Raw genomic sequence first — 21,542 nt, 5'->3', positions numbered from 1 at the left:
ACACGAAAATCACGATTATTGGTGGTGATTTTTTTTCCATCCCTGACTGCTAACAAAGCATGAATGCTTGTATTCAAGCAAGCAACCCAAGGAAAGGTTATTTTGAGAAAATAACCTTACCAAAGGGCACAGGCGCATCAAGTGGGAACCAAACCATGTTACCCACATATGAAACCCAAACTCTACTGATTGAGCTAACATGTCTCTTCCATTGCTTTACAATGCAACTACTATCCCAGGAATAATATATTTTACTGCATTCATAATACAACTATAAACAATTTGACTATACAGACACACTGTAAAAATAAACCACTCAAAATCCCCTTTTCTTTTCTTTTTTTTCAAGAGGCAAAACTGAGTTTTATCACGTTCATCCTTAAAATGAGATTGAATAGAATATAATTAAAAGACAACTCAACTCAAGTGTTTGAATATGATTTTTTTCTCTCAAAATATGCCACATGATTAGAATATAAAATGCATAAATGTAAATAAAAATGGAAAAAGAGCATGGCACTCCAGCTAGGTTTTGGGTCTTTTTCCAATCGATGATATTACACTGCCCCACATCGGAGTTGGCGACCTTTTGTGTGGTCCATTTCCAGATTAGAATTCATAATTTCGCAAAGTTAGGTTTAACCCTTATTAGACTGGGGGGGGGGGGTCAATTGCGCTGCCGCGCAAAATTCTTTGACCGCGCCGCTCGCTGACTTTTTACTTTCAAGACTTGCGCATCTTTTGAGACCAAATTGGCGACGCCCGGGTACGCCGTTTTGAAATTACGCAATATTTTGTAAGCGCATGTCGGTCCCAAAATTGCTCAAAAACGTGATTACGTGTACAAAGTCAATGCAAATTGTGTTTTTCAACCAAAATCATAAATGTATGATTATTTTTACTTTTGTTGGTTAAGATGGATTTATTTTATGTTATTTATGATTGCAAAAGGGTCCCTGACAAAGTTCATTGAAAAAAAACCATAAAAAACTAAGATTTGAAAAAACAAAGAAAAATATAATTATAAAAACAATACGATACATAGGAAATTAATTATTTTTCGGCAATTTTTTTTGAGATTTTTGTTAGAAATGTAAAAATATATATGTTCACCAAAAATTAGCATTCTGCTAGCTATATAAATTAAAGGCAAAAACATACACCAACTAGCACATCAATGATGTGGAGCTCATCCGGCATCTCGCAACAAAATTTAACACAATTTTAATTTCAGCCCAGTTGACACTGTAGTGAATTATAGTGGTGACATTAATTGAGGATATAGAATTGAAATTGATGAAGAAATGACATAGAAGCATATTTTGTGATCAATGAATAAATTTCATATAAAATGCGCATAAATTAGCATATTTAATAAGTTTTAAAATTCTGTGTAGACGTTTTGAATCCCCCACCTAGTGCTATCATATAAAGCAAACAGAATTGAAATCGGACTTGAAATGGCGAAGAAGAAGTATTTTGAAATTGTGGACGGACGACGGATGCCACGCCACGGCATAAGCTCATCTGGCCCTTAGGGCCGGATGAGCTAAAAACCAAAATTAGGGCAAATTTCATACGCTAATTTGCATAATTAATTAATTAACAAAAATAAGCAATTAATTTTTTGAAAATTTTGACTATACAGTCTTATAGTTTACATCCGGCTCTACGAGCGTGCAAATTTTCCTGGTGATCGCGCAATCAACGGCCAAGATCTGAGGGGGGTGGGGGGTCAAATTGACCCTCCCAGTATATGTTGGTCTGAAATAGCCCAGTTAAGATAGGGTTAACTCTACCAGATCTAAAATGATATGGTGAAAATTGGACTTGATTTTAAAGACTCTCATGAAATAAATGTTTGATGCAAACTTACCCTACTTGTTGAATGGGTCTTGGTGAAACATAATTCTCAGAGGGCTCTGCAGGACTCTTGACAACACTCACTCTGAGGTTCTGTCTTTCACGGATCTAGGAGAAATGAAGAATAAAATGCCAGTTGTGGTAAAGATTTTTAAATTAGATATAGAATCCAATAAAATTACCATCCAGGTGTCTGTATGTACGAATAAAAAAATATGTGCCCAAGAATTCTGTATGAAATTGTGTCCTTGCTGAGAAATTGGCATAACAAGCATTGAATTGTCAGGTCTTTTTTTCCAAATGATAACACACTGTCCCATATGTGCTAATCGGTGTTGGGGATCTACATTTTGATTGTTTTTCAGCTTAGATTTCATGATATCACAAAGTTCAGTTTATGTAACTGTACCAGATCTAGAACCACGATGATGGTTTTACAGACTCTCTAATGATATCAGTGTCTACTGCAACAACTTTCATTAATATCTTTCACACTCTCCATCAGGTCTTCGATTCAATAGGATGCAAAGCTTTGCTTCAAAATATAAACGGAGCAGAGGACAGTGGGAGATTCCTGTTCAGACCAGTTGGAGAGTTGCTTTGAATTGGTGGAACTTGGACTAAGGTGGTACTTGTGCTCAACCACGAACCTCTAAATTTGACTCAAAATGGCACATTCACCCCTTAAATCTTGGTGTCAAGACTCAACCCCTAAACAGTATAAAAGGTGTGGTGTTAAAATTATGTAAAATGTACACCTACATGTCGTAAATGGCATAAAATTATGTAAGATATATCCCTAAATTGTGTCAATGTCGAATGAACAGTTAAAAGTGTTTAAAATATTGAAAAATACCCTGTTTCCAAAAACTTTAATGTCGTCGTTTTGACATGGGTATGTCAGTCCATGAGTGACCCCCCCCCCTTGCAACTGGTGGACTGTGAAATTTCATAATCTATGGATATCAGGATCAAACTTGTCTTACCTCATTAATGAATCTCTCCTGATCTTCAGCATCCTCGCAAACAAACGCTAGCATATCCTGAAAGGGTATGGCTCTCTCGATGAACTTGGCATGGTCTTTATTTGCGATGTTCAACTAAAGGGGAAGGTAAAGGCAGACATTTTGCATAGCCACTGTTATTAGTACTAGTTTATTGCATTCAAGTAAAGATCTCTTTCTGCTTCTACAATCATACAGTTACCATAGTTGCATCAAGAGAAACCACTTTAAAAGAAATGGTTGAAAACTCATCAGTATCCACATTGTATTGTCTTTTATCATTGTTAAATTTAAAGATTTGTTTATTTCTGTGGTGTAATTTTCTTTTATAGCATATCTAAATACATTGTATTATTTAGCATTATTATTCTTTTACAAAGTATTATTCTCTTTTATATAGCACTGATCTATTTTACAGAGCACTTTTCTACGTTTCAGTATATGCAAATTTAATAACCAGAAAAGCAAATACAAAACAGCCTGAGGTCAATTTACCCCATAAATGAATTCTATAATGATTGCATTCATTACTTAATAAGCAATGTACAATGTTTTTGTGAAAATTCAATTAAACTTGACATTTGAAGGACCATGGAAAAAAGCTAATGTTTACCTGTAAGTTACTCTAAAACAAAAGAGCAGATGATTACCACTGATCATTAAGCCAAACAAACACCACATTCATAACTAAATTCCAATCCTACTTCAACCTGCTATTCTATAACACAAAACTTAACCTGCAAACTCATACTGCTTTATCTTTCCCAGGTAAAATCATATCATGACATTTCTTGTTAGTTTCCAGTCTCATCATTGTCTTTGAGCCAACTGAGTATCTTTTACCATCCCAGTGCTGACAAAAGAAAATTCCCAGGCTTATTAGTGGCCTTGTAATAAAAGAGAACCTACCACCAGTGCAATGGGTTCGTGAATAGTCTTCTTGAACTTGTCAGGATTGGAACGTAGCCAGAGAACTGCGTTGTAGGTATCGGGTGACTTGCCTTGAAGGGTGCGTAGTCTCTGATCGCGCATATCGTTCAACTTCTTTAGACGGTCCTGATAACCTAGATAATTGTTTCAATATCATAGCAATAGACCAGTTCGTAATCACTTCATGGGCAAGTTTGGTCAAATGACCTTTCATTACGATAGGCAGATTTCAAAGCAAGATACTATGTAAGCATGCCTTACATAGCAGGATTAAGAAATTGAATAGACCTCAGCACAATAATAGTATCAAATATTGAAATGATATAAAAATAACGAAACTGCTACCTCCTTGATCTGAATTCAAAGAATATTGAAGCTTTCTGCATTGAAAAAGTGGCATCCATGTTTATTCCCCCATAATCACCTTTGATTTCTCTCTTTAAAGCTGTTCTTTCATCTCTTATCGTGCTGCATTGTTTCTCTATTGCTGTCTTCTCTTCAGAAACCCTGTTGATCTCTGCAAGATTTTCATCCAGTTGGGGCTAGTAAAAACCAAAGAAAATGTAAATAACATTAAAGATGAAATCTCCACGAGTATGAAACATATTTCTTTATTTGACTTTAGTTGGACAGCGTGTTAAAGAGAACTAAAGCACTATCTAAGATCCAGTTGATTTATGATCAATGCAGAAAAAGAGAGAAACAATATTAAATGTTTTTTGCCAAAAAATAATTTTTAGATTTAAAGTGTTGATTTTGTGGCATCACATATAAAACAATGCCTCATACATGTATGTCAAGTAGAATTTTGAAGTAGAAAAGCTATCGATTAATTTTCATTACACTGCATGAGTTCAAATTGAAAGGTGGACCTGCATCTGATTTCCAATCAATTGCATGTTCATTGCATTGTCCCATAGTATTTGTGAAAGATATCCCAGACTCACTTTGATATTTTCATCTGGTTCCAGTTGTTCCAATTCTCTCTGATATCCTGCTGCCTGCTCTTTCCAGTCATGGATTCTACAACAAAATAAACAAACAAATGCTCAAAACTAGAGAAAATACTGTTTTAAACAAAAAATTATGCCTAAAAATAATGAATATTAAAAAAAAAATGTCTTATCTAGTAAAACTATATTCTACAAAGAGGACTGTACTCAACGGAAGAAGAAGACACTTTGAAGAATGAGTTTAAAAAGCATCTGATCAGGGTACACTGATGACTGGTTGATTATCAGCAAACTAAGAGGTAATTAATTCTTCCTTTCATTGGCCCCCTAAAATGATGGGAAAAGGCATGAAAGAAATTAATAATAATAATAATAATACATGAGATATTTGTAAAGCGCACTTTCCATCTTGATTAGATTCTCAAGGCACTTCAGAGCAGAACAACAACAACAACAAAAGCTATTTACATATAATACATGTCTGAACAATAGGTCTATCGAAATGCACTCTTAAAAATGTATGTTTTCAGGTTGCCCTTGAAGGTGGTCACTGAAGTCTGGGTTTTCAAACTCTGTGGAAGAGAATTCCACAGATTAGGCCATGCATGAGCAAAGGCCCGTTCCCCGCATGATTTCTTAGCAACTGGAATTTGTAAGAGATTTGATGATGAGGATCATAAGGTTCTTGAGGGTTGGTAATTATGCATCAAAGACTTATTGTAGCTGGGGAAAGTTCCATTGACTACATGAAAAATCAAAAGAAGGATTTTAAAGAATATACGTTCCTTCAGGGGCAACCAGTGAAGAGTTTTCAAATTAAACAAAATACTTAGTCTCTAGCAGAGGTGCCAACTTTTGGCAATTATAATTAGGGAGTATTCGCAAATGACATAAAATTATGAGCGAGTAGTGTACTTCTCGAGCGTGGAATGCTCAACCCTCTTGGCTGGATCATGGAAGCTCTAGGTTGCTCAACGCTCTCTGCTGCAATCTGAGCCTTAATTTGCAGTAGTTCACATGTTTAAGAAATAAAACAGTTCCCACTACTCTTAACATGAACATTACAAAATGTTAGATATGCATTTTTACAAGATTAAAAAAAAAATCCATGGAATCCGGAGGGTCAGCATCTTTGCTATAGGACAGCGCAGCTCAGTGGGGGACGAAATATCCACACCCATCATCCACAACACTAGCCAGAGAAAGAGAAGTTAGCTAATGATCCACTGACCCTTGACCTGACTTTGATTAAGAATTCTTACAATTTAAGTCTTTTCTGTTCCTGTGTCCTCTTGTCTCTGAGTTCCTCATGGATTTCTGCAATGGAGCCTGTATGTTCTCCAAGCTCATGTCTCTCCTTCTTGATCAGTTTCTCCTGTTCACTGATTTCTTGTGACTGCAGATGAATGAAATACAACATCATCAAAGTCAGTCAGTCATCCAGGTTTTAAATCTGGTTTAGTCCGGCCTACGGGATTGGCCCTGTTCACTTCGCACACAAAGAGATGGCCCTCATCCCATTCCTATACTTTATTTTCTTTGGTGCCTCCTCCTCCCTCAAACCAACCCTCCTACTCTCCTCTACCACTTGCTTCTTCCATGATTTCTTCTGTCGTCCCCTACCCCTAACCCTCTGACCAGCTACCTCAAACTCAAGCGCCCTTTTCAAAACATGATCAATATCCTTCCTCAACAACAAGGGTTGTATGGTTCACAAGCAAACTACAGCACTGTTCTGCCCAGAATATTATACCTTCTGTAGGGTATGTAACAAATGTTAACAGATGATAGAACATAACAAACAGTGCAAGAATGGAAAATGAAACTATAGAAAGTATAACGATGCTCTTCAGGAATGCTTAGTCCAGGGGACCGTTTCATCAACATCTTTGTCCGACAAGTTGTCAGATCTGACATCTTTCCCAGACTCTGATTGGCTGTGAGGCACTGTTACTATGGTAACTGTCGGATAAAATGGTACTTGTCGGATAAAACGTCTGACAAGTCCTTTCATGAAATGCTCCCATGGTTCCAGCATCATAAACTTATTATTTTAGTCAATTGTGCCATCAACAGTACCACAGTAACAAGACTCAGCAAACCAACCAAAATATCAAAATATTTTAGGGAAGTTACCAAATAAAGTAATATTTTGTCATGTACAATGTAGCATGCAGAGTATTCAAAGCAATTAAATTCTTTTAACTGCATTTAAAGCATAGCAACCTTGATAAGTTTTATAGTTTTATTTGTATATTTTACAAAACAAAAATTAATGTTTGGTTTCTTTGGTTTTTTTTTTGCATTTCAACTAAATCTATCTTGCAATGTAAAACTGAAAAGTCTACAGGTTTTTACCAACAAAGCAGAATACTGTTTTAACTATCACAAGGATTATGAAATTCTGCACGTAGAGAGCAACAGATGAAAGCATGTAGCATATTTACCAGATTTCTCTTCTGCTGGTCCAGCTGCTTGCATGCTTTCACAGCTGCTTGTAGTTCTTTTTCTAGGGGATCCGCTCGACGTTTCCTTTGCGCAAGCCCCTCCTCTGCTTTCTTCTTCTCCTCTTTCACTTTCATGAAGAGAACCCGCTTGTCATCATATTGCTAGGGTTAAAACATATTCAAATTGTTTACATGTCAGTTGTCGTAACCAAATTATGAGTTTGAACAAAATCCATTGTATGGCTAATGGGCACCGCACACCTTACGATTAGTCTGCGATCCGATCTTGGAATAAAACGTATTTGTTGCTTAAATTGAGACATGGAATATCTTACTGTGTTATCTTCGAAATCATCGTACGAATACATATGTTCAAATCTGTAACTATGCTATCATCCTTATTAGAATAATAGCGAATTTAATGTATAGTCGTAATGACATCATAGCAGGCATACGATTGGCTACGATTTAAAACTGATTTGGCCTTTATAAAAAAATAAAGGCTTGCAATCATTCAAAATTATTATATTAGTATTCTATCAGTTAATTTGATCCTCAAATGAAATATACTTTTCATTCAAATTATCAGAAAATAAGCAAAATGTGATTAGCTCCAAATCGGATCGTGAACCAGTCGTAAGGTGTGCGGTGGCCTTAATGTAAGAATATGTGAGCAGCCAACACCATTGATAAACATGCAAGATGTACAGACTGTGCACAACCAAACACGTTATTCATTGTCTTAACACACCTCACATAATTATCGCAGGACATTTTGATATTCTGCGGGACGATAAAAGGAAATTTAGGATTGAGCATGCCCCAAAGTTTCTTATCTGACTCTTTGGCCATCTAAACCTTTCATCATGTTCTCCAAGGTTCCCTCAAGGGGCGGTCACACCTACATGTTTTAGTCAGTGCATGCTAACATACCTATGGCAAGCTGTTTTATCAATTAATACTCTTTCTTGAAAAAGATAAAAAAAAACTCTTGACATACAAAAATTGATTTCTTCATATCAAGTATTGTATTAAATTTTTCAATATGAAGCACTGAATTTCTTGATATCAAGAATATAATTTCGCGATATCATTGGATTTCCTGATGTCAAGAATCTGCTTCCTTGGTATCAAGAATCACATTCCTAAAGAACTGAATGCTTGATATCAATACACAGGATTAAATGATAAAGTGGCTTGCCATACATAGTTCACCATACACTCACTAAAGCATGCATGTGACAGCCATTTAATAACACATAGATCAGCTCACCATCCAGACTTTCTTCTTCTCCAATGTCTCAATGGTTTCCAATGTCTTCTGTCTTTCCTGGAAACGCTGGACGTCCTTCTCAACACGCTCATTCTGCTGCTTTAGCTTCTCAAGATGGTCAGACTTGTCTTTCAACTGTTGTTCTAGGTCTTTCTCAGTGGTGCGGCAGTCCTTCAGTGTCTGATGGTTGTCATACAGGTCTTGCGAACCAATCTATTCATATAAAGATAAAGTGTAAAGGGTTTCGCACAATGCATCCTGTGAATGCTTGAATATGGAAACATGGCAATTTCTTTTCTTTTTTTTTCCTAGCAAATATACTTGATTAAAAATCAGCATATTCACATTAATATACCCCCTGTGTTAGCAGACAAGTACTAGGTGTACATAGAACAATGCAAATATATGAGTGCAAGAAAGTTTTGTCAGAATTCTGAAAGTTGCAAAGCTACACTGTAGGCCTTGTGTTGGGTAATGATTAGGGTTTTCTATCGTGTTGGTTCAGGGTGACCTTCAGATATCATTAATGAACAAGAGGGGTATATTTTCAGAAAGATAACAGAGGGCTCAGATAACTAAAGTTGTTAGGTGAGATTTGTATTTTCTAATAGCTTTGATCAAGGGTAGATAACCCGATGACAACATCAGCTTTATACAAGTACCACTGGATTCTAATAGACAACACTGAGAATTCAACAAATAAGTGACAACTTGATACAGAGGGATTTCTCCAATTTCCACAAGTGGAGAGTGTTGCCATGAAAATAACCCATCCCATTTCAAATTACTAATGTGGACAGTTACCATGATTTTCCAAACCAATTATAAGCAAGAATGTCTTCAGATGCATGATATGTAAGCATACTCAATATTAGCAAATGGGAATAACAATTAGAGTTCACCTCAGTAGTGCTAGGAAATTGGAACGATCACCCATGCAGCAATAATATATACTCCAAAGAAGTAGATAGTATCGTCCTTCATCCCCTAGTCTTTGACGAGGCCTCCTAACTTAGCTTATTTTTAGCGGCTGAGATGAAACTATCCAGTGATAAAGTGTAAGAGACCGGGTAAATACATGATTAAGCACATTCAGTGACTGAGCTTGCCAGGGTTTGACAAAGAGTCTCCAGTCAGTTTCCTGGCATTTAATAGTTTGTCTAAATGCTACCCCTACCCCGAAACAAGACATCTTGAATAAACTTACAGACTCTTCTGTACGTTCCAGTAGCTCTATATTATTCATCTGTGAGAACTCAACAACTTTCTCCTGGAGAGAAAAGAGATAAAACAATTTGACCATTACTGTTTTCACTACAAAAAAGATGGTGACATTGCTTTTACAGTATATCTCACGCCATGCATAATACAATTTTATATTAAATGAAGGAGGATCAATCTGTTTTGTACTCTGAAAAAAGTAAGTTGCTCACCGCATATGGAAGTTTGATTACCTAAAAAAAAACCTAAGAAAACCCAATTGTTCACCCATCACTATTTCAGATGTTCACACTTTAACTCAACTTATTGGTCGATTAGTGTTGGGTCTTCACATTTACTCAAAGTCTGACAGGTGTTCAGTTTTTAATTTTGATTTTGAATAGCAAAATAAAAAATGGAATTCAGGTGAGAACTTCCTGGGGCCCGTTGCATAAAACTTTTTCCCCGAGAAAACTCAGGTTGTTTTTACCGGAGTTGTTGCCCTGTGTTAAAGTCAATGGCAGAAATCAGACTAACCTTAGTTTTCAGTTTTTACCAGAGTTTTCTCAGGTAAAAGGTTTTATGCAACAGGCCCCTGGTCAATCCAAGCCCATCTACACATACCATTAGAATCACCAGAGTCAAGAAAAGTGAAGTTGCATGCATGCACACGTTTTTTAATTTATTTTTATTTCAATCATTTTTGGAGCCACACATAAACTTGACGCACCTGGGGTAGAAACTGACAAAGGTTGGTGATCTGTATATTCCGTTCACGAACAAACTGCGTCACTTCCTTGTTCTTTATTGGAAGGTTGTTCTTGGTAAAAACCGAGCGGTTTCCATTTTTATGAATCTCCCGTCTGATAACGTGGTTACGACCCTTAGAGTTGTACAACTCTATCTCAATTTCTGCCCTGTTGGTCCCTCTCTTCACAAACTCACCAAGCTGCAATGAAAAGATGTTTAAAGAAAAATAAATCAAGCCAACATTATCTGTGTTGAGAAAGAAAGGACCAAAATCTCTTTTCTTAAGGTGTTACTTATTTTTAATAAGTAAACATTATTACCTGAGCTCCAACACTGGCATTTTCTAAGTACTGTTTAATACTGCAGTAAGTTTATAAAATGCAAAAAATGGCTCTTCAAAAAATTATTATGACTTTGTTAGTAATCTCACATAGGGGTTCTCACTGATCACAGCATGAATATATTAACAGGAAGGAGGAAACATTAACTGCCCCTCAGAGAGGACCTGAAGTCATCTGTCTTATCTTACCAACATCCACGGTTTCTTACTTAAATACAGTAAGAAGGCAAAAGCAATGTCGTGTCTCGCCCACTTATGAAAATAACCAGAAATATTGTGATTTGCGAGGGCATGCAACAGAATTGTATCAAAACTTCATTGTGAAATGACTGGGATGGAATAACACTTGTCAAAAGAGTCTTGCACATAAACTTTAATGTTGACCTCAAAATGAACTTTGACCATACCATGTGACCTCCCAACACAATAGCATGCAGGTCCCCTAAGTACATCTACCATCCAAGTTTGGTTGAAAAGTGATTTACGGTTGCAGAGTTATGTGTCATAAGAGAGTCTTGCACAGAAACTTTAACGTTGACCTGAAAATGACCTTTGACCTTATCATGTGACCTCCGACTGTAGCATGACATGCAGGTCCCATAACTACATCGACAATCCAAGTTTTGGTGAAAGGTGACTTGCCGTTGCGGAGTTAGGTGTCGGAAGAGTCTTGCATGTACCTTTAACGTTGACCTGAAAATGACCTTTAACCTTAACATGTGACCTCGGACTGCAGCATAACATGCAGGTCCCCCAAGTCCATCTACCATCCAAGTTTGGTTGATAAGTGACTTATGGTTGCGGAGTTAGGTGTCATAAGAGAGTCTTGCATGTAAATTTTAACGTTGACCTGAAAATGACCTTTGACCTTGCCATTTGACCTCCAACTGCAGCATAACATGCAGGTCCCCCCAGTCCATCTACCATCCAAGTTTGGTTGAAAAGTGACTCACGGTTGCGGAGTTAGGTGTCATAAGAGAGTCTTGCATTTAATCTTTAACGTTGACCTGAAAATGACCTTTGACCTTACCATGTGACCTCCGACAACAGCATTAACATGCAGGTCCCCCAAGTCCATCTAACATCCAAGTTTGGTTGAAAAGTGACTTATGGTTGTGGAGTTAGGTGTCATAAGGTTTGTGACGGACGGACGACATTTGGATCCGTAAGTCTCGCCTTCACCTCTGGTGGACGAGACAAAAAGGCATCAGCCACCAACTTCAGCATTGGGTGGTCAGTAGTGTTTCCTTTACTGTCATATACCGATTACACTATACTGGCTCTTCATGTATAACCAGAGGTGTGAGTGATCACAAAAAAAGAGAGCTAAAAAATGATAAAATATTGAAAAGAGCAGAAATTGAAAGAGCTCTCACACTTTTGCACAGAGGGAACGCTAAAATAAATTGAAAGTCCCAAGTTGCTCAGTCAAACTAAAAATGCATCCCTCAAAATGACATCACTGTAATGACAAATGTTTGTATGCACAGTTTTTCAGGCTATGAAGTGCATAATGAATGTTCCACTTCCCTGTTGAAAATGAATCACCAAGACAAAGAAAAACCAAGTTTTAGATGTAATGTAACTTCTTTATGGATCCCCGACCAACTCAATCTCCATACACAGCTTGGACAAAGACCCACCAAGCCTGGAAAGAAAACTCACATCCTTGGCTCTGCCGAGAAGATTAGTGTTGCCGTTGAGACCGAGGCACATGGCACACACTATGGTGGATTTACCCGTACCATTAGGACCCATGATCATGTTCAAATGGGGACCTGGATACACCTCACAGCAGTCATAGGTCCTATAGAGAAAACAAAATGAGAACAAGATATGTTACTTTATATACTTTATATATAGATTTTCTTGTTGACACTCATAATCACCAGCCAGCCATTTTTATAAACAGCTAGAAGAGCTCAAAATATCAAAGTCAACTATTCTAAGCAGGGTTGCCAAAAACATGTGCTAAAAATAAAGAAATCTGTGGTTTTGTTCCAAGTTCGCAAACTTTTTCACAAATTTAGGATTGTCTAAAAAATGACAAATAAAAAAACAAAGCAAAGAAAAACTTAACAGCACTGAATTTGCACAGAAGTCAGTCAATCACAGGCTAGCGGATTGTCTTCATTCGACAGGGGGTCCGGACATAATGCGAGAGCGAATGGCTGCTAGATATACATGTAACCTTGTTCTTTGTTACTAGGAATCCCTGTGTTTAGTGAAATTTTGGCAATGCTTGGCTTACTTTTCTTTCTTGTTCGTTGACTTTGTCCCCAAGAACAAGAGAAAATCAGACAAACATTGCCATTCTTGTTTCACCACACAGGGACTAGTAACAGAGAACAATGTTATAGACCTAACCTTGTTCACTGAATGAGTGGTCAGTTTCCATTAGTTTTTCATCTGTGGGGAATCTACAAGTAGATCTATGCAGTATACAACACAACATTAAAAAAAATCATTAAAAATATCACTTTTTAAAAAACCAAAATTTTTTTTCCATAGTTGCAGTTCATTTTTCATTAATAAGTTGGGGATCATTTTTGTATTCACCAGAGCACTAAAACATTTGAATTTTGGGGCATATTAACCGAGGGCCCTCTATTGGTGGAAAATAGAATTACAAGATAATTGTCATTTTACAATCTCTTGTTTATAATTTAGAAAAAATAATGAAAAGAATTAAATTCACTCTTAAGACACAAGTTATATGATGAATAGTTGTAAAGAAACTGATTGTGTTATAAAAATTAAGCATTTGTCCCCAAGAACAAGAGAAAATCAGACAAACATTGCCAATCTTATTTCACCACACAGGGAGTAGTAACAGATAACAAGGTTAGACCTAATCTTATTCACTGAATGAGTGGTCAGTTTCCATTAGTGTTTTTCATTTAGCTAAAAGTAAGGTAGATCTAAATTGAATTCTTTAATTTTTTGGAGTAACTTTACCATCTAATGTCATAATCGATTATGGATACTAACAGTAGTGTTAGAACGAGGCATTACACACAGGGGCCCGTTACTCAACACCGTCGTAAGTCTAACTTCTTGACTAAATCAGACATAGTGAGCTACTTGTCCGCTAACCGTTTCACGCAGCCCTCTTTACCAAGATCGGGTACAACAATCTTACTAAATATTTATGACACCTCCGAACCTGTCATAACTTCTTTCTTAATGACGTAGTGGCATCACGTGGGTAGACTATGACATGCGAAAGTGCCTAGAAATTTTAAAATTATAATCTTACGTAATCAATCATAGAGGTTGAAATTACATCACAAAACAAGTGGGTTAATGCATTCAATGATAATTGTACTACAAAGAAACTATAACAAGGCAAACGCCAAGCGTTGTCTTGCCTACATATTGCAGTCATGAAGAGACTGCATGTCAAAACTACATGTATGCTATATGACTTAGATGGACCTCTGTTACGAGTTTGGCGATCCCACCTCGAAGCTATAGAAAGTTATTGTGTGTACAACACAGCAGTGCCAGTCATGGAAAGTTCATTGACCTTTGACCTTAATCAAATTCAACTCACATTCGAACTTGACCTGCACCTTCAAGAGATGGACCTCTTGTTTGAATTTGGCAATCCTACCTCGAAGATATAAAAAGTTATTATGTGTACAACAAAGCACAGTGCCAGTCATGGAAAGTTCATTGACCTTTGACCTTAATCAAATTCAACTCACATTTGAACTTGACCTGCACCTTCAAAAGATGGACCTCTTGTATGAATTTGGCAATCCTAACTCGAAGATATAGAAAGTTATTGTGTGTACAGCACAGCAGTGCCAGTCATGGAAAGTTCATTGACCTTTGACCTTATTCAAATTCGGCTCACATTTGAACTTGGCCTGCACCTTCAAGAGATGGACCTCTTGAATGAATTTGGCGATCCCACCTCGAAGCTATAGAAAGTTATTGTGTGTACAACACAGCACAGTGCCAGTCATGGAAAGTTCATTGACCTTTGACATTATTCAAATTCGACTCATATTCAAACTTGACCTGTGCCTTCAGGAGATGGACCTCTGGTATGAATTTGGTGATCCCACCTCGAAGATATAGAAAGTTATTATGTGTACAACACAGCACAGTGCCAGTCATGGAAAGTTCATTGACCTTTGACCTTATTCAAATTCGACTCATATTCAAACTTGACCTGTGCCTTCAGGAGATGGACCTCTGGTATGAATTTGGTGATCCCACCTCGAAGATATAGAAAGTTATTATGTGTACAACACAGCACAGTGCCAGTCATGGAAAGTTCATTGACCTTTGACCTTATTCAAATTCGACTCATATTCAAACTTGACCTGTGCCTTCAGGAGATGGACCTCTGGTATGAATTTGGTGATCCCACCTCGAAGATATAGAAAGTTATTATGTGTACAACACAGCACAGTGCCAGTCATGGAAAGTTCATTGACCTTTGACCTTATTCAAATTCGACTCATATTCGAACTTGACCTGTGCCTTCAGGAGATGGACCTCTGGTATGAATTTGGTGATCCCACCTCGAAGATATAGAAAGTTATCATGTGTACAACACAGCACAGTGCCAGTCATGGAAAGTTCATTGACCTTTGACCTTCTTCCAATTTGACTCATATTCAAACTTGACCTGTGCCTTCAGGAGATGGACCTCTGTTATGAATTTGGTGATCCCACCTCGAAGCTATAGAAAGTTATTGGGTGTACAAAGTTATTATGTGTACAACACATCACAGTGCCAGTCATGGAAAGTTCATTGACCTTTGACCATATTCCAATTTGACTCATATTCGAACTTGACCTGTGCCTTCAGGAGATGGACCTCTGGTATGAATTTGGTGATCCCACCTCGAAGCTATAGAAAGTTATTGGGTGTACAACACAATTGTTGACGACGACGACGACGCCGACACCGACGGCGTATCTTTCGGTATCAATGATTAAAAATGTTTCGTTAATCTGTATTTTGATGACGTTTGAAATCGTAAAAGTCCGTATAATTATCATTATTTTACAAAGAAAACCGTTATGGTTTACTTTCGTAAACTATTAAAATTGGGTATCCCGGGGGTACCCATCTCAACGTCCACAAGTGATTTTTTAGTCATGAAATGAATTATTCATAATTTAATTTTCTCTGCAATTGAATGCTCCAGTCTTCATGGTGTAAGCATGTATGATGCATAATTCACCTGTGCTATTATTTTGAAAAGATTTATTTCTCAATTCATCATAATATTTGCAATTTTGTCATAATTTTTGTTTTTGAAAATTGTGCTATTTTGTGACTAAGGCTACGTCTCGTCTGCTCTTTTTACCGATAGTATCGATATCAAGGTATTCTAGTAAGGAAGCCTTTCGAGAAACAGTTTTAGTAAGATTGGAACTAACTCCGTGGTTGGTGGATAAAAATATGACTAACTTGTCCATGTGTTGAGAAACGGGCCCCAGGATACTTGACATTGGATTTTAAAGGTACGCCTATTTTTTTTCTAAAATAAAAAGATTAAAGGACAAGTCCACCCCAACAAAAAGTTAATTTGATAAGGAGAAAAATCCAACTAGCATGACACTGAAAATTTCATCTAAATCGGATTTAAAATAAGTTATGACATTTTAAAGTTTCGCTTAATTCACATAACAGTTATATGCACATCCTGGTCAGTATGCAGATGAGGGGACTGATGACATCATCCACTCACTATTTCTTTTGTATTTTATTATATCAAATATGGAATATTCTTATTTTCTCCATTATGTCCTGTGAAACAAAGTTTTATTCCTCCCTGAACATGTGGTATTACCATTGTTATAACATTAATATGGTTCAGTTAAGTTGGTCCTTTATGTCAAATTGGTAAAATTTGAAATATTGTATAATTCAAACAATAAAAAACAAAAGAAATAGTGAGTGATGGACATCATCAACCTTCTCATTTGCATGTCACTGAGTTGTGCATGTTTAAACTGTTTAGGCCTGGGACTTTCGGGTATTCGTTCCTTAATACTGCGGTGGAAATTACGCAAACAACAATCAAACAACAAAAATGCGAATTTTTCCTATCGAACAGTCTAGATTCAAGTCGTCGGCACATAATAGGAAATTGTACCAAAAAATCAACAGGTTGCATCTCACGTGTAATCGCTGATGGTGCTACATCATAAAATAACGCTGAACAGCGAAAAAAATGCGGAGCGCCTAGAACGCAACTAGCAGTAGGCTACAGCTGATCTGACGTAAACAAGCAAGTTTATTAAATAATATCGCGCGCCCTCTCTGTGCGTATAGAGAAAACTAGCGAATTAGCTTCATGCCTTCTTCGACATCAAGAAAAATTATTGATATAAAGTACCAGAAAGACAGAGAGGAAATGAAATTGGCTTCATATCGTTTGGTAAGTTTCATATCCAGAGCTTATCTTATTTGAAATATATATCATGTAATGTATAGGGACAGTGATTTTCCGTTTCAGAAAATCTCAAATTCCGTTTCAGCATGTCAGAAAACGGAAATTCCGTTTCCCCATAGACTTTGTACACACGGAAAAGTGACAATTCCGTTTACACATTTACATGCACACTCGCACTGGTCAAAATTTGTATCTGCTACTGTACCAACAACACAATAAAATCCGTTCTAATCGGATCTATGCGGGTGAATAAAATATTTTAACACACCCATTTTGCATGCATACATCCTCACCTTTCATATTATTAGCATTATTTCACGGTGAAATGATATTTCATCGATAATTTTGGGGGTTTTTGGACATCGTTATCATCAGTCAACGTCTTTTCCCAATCCGCCATCTTGGATTTTAAGACCACGATATCGTGCTGTTACATCTTCAAACGTAGAGGGCAGCAACACACAACTGTGTACATGTAGTTGAACGATACATGTGTGCATGTGAAGCCCAACCTGGCCGGCCGGGTACGGGTACGGTGCGGGGTACGGGTACAATCGAGTGTGCTGATGTCGAGTGCAGTCACGATGTGTGAATTGTCATGATAGTAGCGAAGTGAGATCGTGTTTTCTGGGGTTTTTTGGCCATTTAATATTCTCATTTTGTTGTGATTTTGGAGTAATTTCTGTTGCTATTCTGTGTAATTTGAGGGAAAATACGTTTTCCGTGATTTTCCGTTTGAAATGCCATTTTCCGTTTCAAAAGGCCCTTTCCGTGAATTCCGTCCGTTTTCCGCGATCGCGGAAAATCACTGTCCCTAAATGTATATCTATTTCTAATTTTAACAAAATAGCCATAAACTTATTGCAAGTGCCGTGCCAGTGGTTATCCTGTGCACGGCGGCGGTAATGACTAATGTACCCATGGGTGGGGGTAAATATACTTTTTTTAGCCCAAAAGGCCAAAGATTTAGATCTGGAGCACTCACACGTATTGCGAGGTTAGTATTATAGTATTAGTTACCACTCACACGTATTGCGAGGTTAGTATATACTAACCTTGCACCACGAACCGCGTTTGGCAGTGGATTTCTAACTAGTGGGTCGCGCGTGCTGGGATCTCACTTCTTGGGTCCACAACACACGACTTCTATTGCTTGAATTTTCTGTGCGCGGCGGCATGTAATGAACCCTTGGGTGAGTACCGTATGGGTACTAGTATTCAACCCGGCATAATTCAAAGATTTTGACATATTCCCCAAAATATTTAGAAATGGGGAATTTATCTTAATTTCACACCTTTGTTATTTCCAGGGTAATCTGTTGTCGATATTTTCTTTGTCAATCTGTCGGCTGTATGCGCGGAGGGTCGAATTATGCGGCGATGGCCTTTTGCACTGAATGGTACTAGTATTCAACCTAGTGAGGATTGATAGCAAATCTCAAAAGGGTTTAGATTGCTAAATTAGATCTAGATCTATGTAAGTCTCTGGCTTTGATTAATTCCCTGTTTGGTCTCATCTCAAATGGTCTAGTCCTTAGTCAGATGGGACAAGGGCAGATTGAGAGACAGGGCCATCTTTCATCGCTAGGTTGAATACTAGTGTTGTTCGAGTGCTCAGTTCGAACAATCTTAAAAGTGGAAATGTACTGCACAAAAGACGAAATACATGCATCACATATATTCAGTCAAAAGTATATTGACTCACCGTAAGTTCTGTCCCACGATGAATCCAGTAGAACAACTGAACAGGTAGAAAACAGCAATATAACTCAGCAATAACAACAGTATAACTTCTCAATAGGTTGGTTCCAGTACATCTCTCAGCAGTATCCAAAGATGGCGATGCCGTCTGCATCCTCCATCACGGGGTGTCGAATCCCTGCTTCTGATTGGTCACCTCTGGTGAAGTTGCACGCGGCACTACATCTTGGCTTGCCATGAGGTCTCCAGCAGCAGACGACGATGGTAGCAGATGACAAGGATCAGTAGCTGAAAACGCCAAATCGGCCTGGCCGTTTTCACTACACTGCTCCCTTCCCAATTTTTTGAGGATCGATACGGGGATCTCTGAAGAAGCACTCAAACTCTGGATGAGCAAGACCGTTGGAACCCGAAAGAAAGTCCCTCGGCCATGGCTACACCCATGAGGAATGCCAACAACCCCTATCTGAACCTAGCCAAAACACAGCAATCAGTAGTTCTGTTAACCACCTTCGGAAACTGCTCACTCGGCACCCCCGCTTGGACATTGGGTCCTCACTAGAGCTTCCGCAGAGCACAGAGTATCCATGACTCAACGGGATAAGAGCAAGGCTCCATTATCTAGACCGGAGTCATAGGCGAACCAAACCTAGTATTCACTTCCCATAAACTTCCCAAGGGCTGCAAATTATGCCATGCCAGCCCACTGGGTAAACCACTAACCCAGTGCTTGGATACAAATCCTACGCACTCTAACTCTTCGACAACATCCTGAACTATCTAGAGCAAGAATCTAAGTTATGCAAAACGCACTACATCAGACGGCAATAAGCCGCGATCATCAACCTGTATAAAATATACAACAGGGACGGCGCTCGTGTTCCAGATGTTCTCGAAGAATTATTCCAGAAGAGGAGAATTCTCCATCTTCATGGCAAGTAATCACTGGCAAGTGGAACCATAAGTTCCAGGCTTACACACTTCATTCTAGCATGATCGGACACAATCCGAGACTAGTCACTAAAAGAAACTCTTTCCATAGAGAACCCCAGCCTACAAGCTCAGAGCAATGCTATTGACAATCCAGTACTGCACCACCAAAGCAGGGTTATCAGCATTTGGCAACTGCAATGCTCGGAGATCATTATGTCATTCTGAGTATCCATCTCGCCCTGGAAAGAACATCCTTTGTAAACCCATCTCGAACATGTTCATGGTACGGCTGCACAATCCAGCTGCCGACCGTACCTCAAGAAGTATTCTCCTTAACTGTCGTGGCGTTGGCAGAGAAGAATTCTTCTTGCCAGCCACTGCCACAGTCAGAGAAGACAGAAGCGAAACATGAAATATAACACCCGGTGCCTCAGGGTATATACTCAAATCACTTCACGATCATCCACTTCTGACACAGTATCTAGTGAGGGCATATAGCTACTTAAAGCCAGCACAACTCAAAAACTAGAATACTACGTTATCCAGGTCAGCTAACACAGCTAACATCGGAATAGCACACAGAAGGATGCATCTCATTTGATGAGTACACCATCAGGAAACATTAGAAGCTTCATGCAGCTACTCAGCATCACACCATAAATCAGGCAAGAACATTCTCCCTACCCTACTCCTTGGGATGCCAGTCCTAAAGGCGAGCGAGGATAAGTTCTCTGCCCCTTCCTTAGTGGACTACTTGGCTCCATATTGGACGCAGGATGGAAATGGGTTCCTTGCCTCACTCATTGGTGTTGCGAGGCCGGCACTACTAGACGACCGAAGCAATATCTCCAGTAATCTTTAGCATGTTTCACATGATGGCATACCATTTAGTTACAGAACCGGGACATGAGGTATAATAGGGAAATACATAGCTAACACAGCTGGCAACACAGTAAACATATATCTCAGAGTCCTAAAATCTGCCATGGACCAAGATACTCCGTTTGCCTAATTTCCATTTACCTTATCCTCACTACCCGTTCCGCTCTCCCACAACTACCAGTCCTGGAGAGAGGCGACGGACACAGGCCCAGTCAATTCTCCCCAGTAACCTTGCGGGTGGTCACTTACCTTGTCCTCTCGCAGGCGGTTGATTGTTGGGTCCGACTCAGGAGGCGAGGATTGTAGCTGGGCAGGGTTGTAATAAAAAACGTTTTTTATTAAAAAAAACAAATAAAACGTTTTTTATTGTTTTAAAACGTTTTAAATCGTTTTAAAACGTTTTTTTCCAACGAACGATGTAATTTTCCTGTAAATCAATTAAATTATACACTTAATACAATATGATTTAAGCTCTTGATGTTTTAATTACATTTTTGGAGTATTAAGAGATGACTACAATTTTTGTTCCTGAATTTTCAACAGAAAAGTTCATATTTTTCCCAAAATTACTATATCAAGGAAATTGAATGCCAAAAAATTAAGTTGACATTTTATAAGTTTATTCCTCATACATGTAGTCTCAGGTTTTTTTTAGTCTTATCAATCTATAGGGGTGAGAAGAAGTTGCACTATGTAAGAAAACAACATAATCTATAGACTATAGGCTTTCAAAGCTTAATTTCATTTACTCAATATGCTTTATTTCATTTGTATCAATTATACAAATTTTAAGTAAAATAAATAATAATGATAATAATAGTCCGCTTTTATATAGCGCTTA

The 21,542-nt window shown here is 38.0% G+C and overlaps 1 protein-coding gene across 1 annotated transcript in view; it reads right to left on the bottom strand.

The window, feature by feature from the left end:
- The window catches only part of LOC129262263 (structural maintenance of chromosomes protein 5-like), a 31,111-nt gene extending 17,579 nt beyond the window's left edge, over window positions 1-13,532 (bottom strand). The window contains exons 1-11 of the mRNA XM_064100046.1: window positions 12,426-13,532; window positions 10,401-10,619; window positions 9,678-9,740; window positions 8,471-8,683; window positions 7,198-7,359; window positions 6,013-6,146; window positions 4,745-4,820; window positions 4,222-4,339; window positions 3,777-3,931; window positions 2,850-2,963; window positions 1,877-1,971 (exon numbers count right to left, since the gene is read on the bottom strand). Of these exons, the coding sequence (XP_063956116.1) occupies window positions 1,877-1,971; window positions 2,850-2,963; window positions 3,777-3,931; window positions 4,222-4,339; window positions 4,745-4,820; window positions 6,013-6,146; window positions 7,198-7,359; window positions 8,471-8,683; window positions 9,678-9,740; window positions 10,401-10,619; window positions 12,426-12,524 (1,448 nt within the window). The 5' untranslated portion in view covers window positions 12,525-13,532. The remainder of the gene's footprint in view (window positions 1-1,876; window positions 1,972-2,849; window positions 2,964-3,776; window positions 3,932-4,221; window positions 4,340-4,744; window positions 4,821-6,012; window positions 6,147-7,197; window positions 7,360-8,470; window positions 8,684-9,677; window positions 9,741-10,400; window positions 10,620-12,425) is intronic.
- Between the last annotated feature and the right edge of the window lie 8,010 nt (window positions 13,533-21,542).

This window comes from Lytechinus pictus, chromosome 5 (assembly GCF_037042905.1).
Source record: "Lytechinus pictus isolate F3 Inbred chromosome 5, Lp3.0, whole genome shotgun sequence".
NCBI lineage: Eukaryota > Metazoa > Echinodermata > Echinoidea > Temnopleuroida > Toxopneustidae > Lytechinus > Lytechinus pictus.
This window is presented reverse-complemented; position numbering and strand designations above follow the sequence as displayed.